Source organism: Emiliania huxleyi, assembly GCF_000372725.1.
Source record: "Emiliania huxleyi CCMP1516 unplaced genomic scaffold EMIHUscaffold_2975, whole genome shotgun sequence".
Taxonomy (NCBI): Eukaryota; Haptophyta; order Isochrysidales; family Noelaerhabdaceae; genus Emiliania; species Emiliania huxleyi.
This window is the reverse complement of record NW_005199790.1, coordinates 1-2,163: the sequence shown is the minus strand read 5'-3', so window position 1 is coordinate 2,163 and position 2,163 is coordinate 1. Positions and strand designations below refer to the sequence as shown.

At 62.4% G+C, this 2,163-nt stretch overlaps 1 protein-coding gene across 1 annotated transcript; it reads right to left on the bottom strand.

The window, feature by feature from the left end:
• Window positions 1-1,518: 1,518 nt before the first annotated feature.
• Window positions 1,519-1,764, bottom strand: EMIHUDRAFT_373939 (Hypothetical protein; the record flags this gene model as incomplete). Its single annotated transcript, XM_005775658.1, has 1 exon — window positions 1,519-1,764. A coding segment is annotated over one exon (246 nt), but the record flags the coding sequence as incomplete, so codon positions are not given.
• Between the last annotated feature and the right edge of the window lie 399 nt (window positions 1,765-2,163).

The window sequence follows — 2,163 nt, the reverse complement described above, 5'->3', positions numbered from 1 at the left end:
CGTCACAGAGTGACTCTCTGTGTGTCAGGGATAGTCAGGGCTGTCCATCAGAGCTCCAGTAAGCTCGGAGACACCCCATTAGCGCGGCTCAACCTCTTTGAGTCACTGCCTTCCCGGCGGTTTGGCTGTTAGTAGAGCCTCTACAACAAACTCTACAGCAAAATCGCGCTCTACATCGCTCTACAGGCGACTCACATCGTCACGCGCCGGATGTAAAGCTCTACAGCTCTACAGCGCTCTCCAGCGCTCTCCAGCGCTCTACATCTGTTCTCTACAGCTCTACAGCGCTCTACACTCTACATCCTCTACACCCTCCCTCAGGAGATTTTTAGAAGCCAACAAGAATTCGGCTGAGGGCTGACAAGCTGCCGAGCCCAAACGAATCACTGTCAGAGGCGTGATTTCTTGATCTTGTTGGTTTGCAAACATCTCAAGAAATCTCTCTCTCTCTCTCTCTCTCTCTCTCTCTCTCTCTCTCTCTCTCTCTCTCTCTCTCTCTCTCTCAGGCACCCCCCACTGTGGTCGAGCCAGGGTCGAGCGTAAGTAAGATGCTGTCTGCCGCTCGCTTGTTCTTACCCAATTGACACGCTCACTCATCGGACTTGAGTCTTGACCCAACTCGCAACTGGAGCACTTGAGCACTTGTGACTTGAGCACTGGATAGGGTCGATCCCGCATGGTACGGGACCCCTCGATCGTCTCGCCCTCCCTCGCTGGTGTGCTCACCGGGGGGGGTCATAACAAACACGGTACAGGATCGAGGTGCACGCCGCTGAGGGACCCCAGAGGGTATAGATCGAGCGGTGTCGTCCCCCCTCTCCATCATCTCACTGGGAGACGTCGGCGGTGATGGCGGTGTGACCGATCGAGCCACAAGAGGAACTTGTTCAGCAGGATCCGGGGTGGGCCGAGCAGTTCTCACTTCCTCAATGGGTGAGCTACAGACCTCGGGCCTACCTCCCCCTTCACCCCTCGGCCTCGAGCCCTCGGCTCATGTGGATTCGAACCACGGCCTACGCTATAAAACAAGCCGCACCTGCTTGTTTGTTGATGTAGGCGGCGTCGCCCGCCACTGCAGCCATGCCCATGGACATCTTGCTGCGTGTGGTGGAGAGAGAGAGATTTTTAGCAATACCAAACAACTCTAACACTCACACGTCATTTGGGGCCTGGAGCCCTGTTCACGCGCGCGCGAGACGTGCAGACAGGGTTTGTTTTGTGGTGGACGACAATGAAAGAAAGAAAGAAAACAGCCAGGGGGAGGGATGGGAGGACCACGGCACGCCGCCACCACACAGGGATTTTCTTGCATTTTTGCTCCCGGCTAAGGGAGCAAGCAAGCCCACTCAACCCCAAGTACTCACCATTCTTACACTGGTGTAGCTTGTGCAGAGGCTGCAGCCTCTGCTGGGGCGGAATGCGCGGGGTTTTCGGCGCGATGCCCTCGGCGAGTACACGCTACTGCTGTGCCGCACGCTCTCCTGCGCGCGCGTGACGTGTGGGACGCGTGCGCTGCGCTCAAACGTCGCGATTTGGCGATAGGCGCTCGAGCCGGCGCACAGCGGGCGGGTGCGCCGCGCAGGGGGGGTCGGAGGGGTGCGAGAGGGGGCGTGGGTCGGGCGCGCACCGGCTGGCTCCGGGAGCGGCCGTCACGTCGAGGAGTGGGGCTGTCGGCGGCTCGAGCGCCGAGGCGAGCCGCTCTGCTGCGCCGCCGACAGCCCCTCTTCCGAGCCGGCGCGTGGAGGCGAGCCGCGGCCGGTGTCGCTGGTGCGGGGGCGGCGAGGGTTCATCGGCCGGCAGCGAGAGCGACCGTCATGAATCGCGCCACCAAGACCGCGCGGCACGTACGCGCACTTGCCGGCCTCGAGGCGCGCTCTCCTTGCGCGGCATGCCCTGTGTGTGTCAGCGCTTCGCCTCGGAGCCGCTCGACTGTACGAGAGTCGGGCTCCGGCCCTCGGTACCACGGCAGCGTCGGCGTGCTCCCTTCCGGCCGCGACAGGCGCGAGGCGGGTGGCGGTGCGGCGGCTGCTGATGCTGCTGCCGCGCAGAGCTGTCGTGCACCCGAGAAGTGGCACACAGCTCGAAGGCGGCGTCGGCGACCGCCGCGCTGGCTCTCTCTCCTCGGCAGACGCCGCGCCGCGTCTCGGCGGCGGCAGCTGCTTC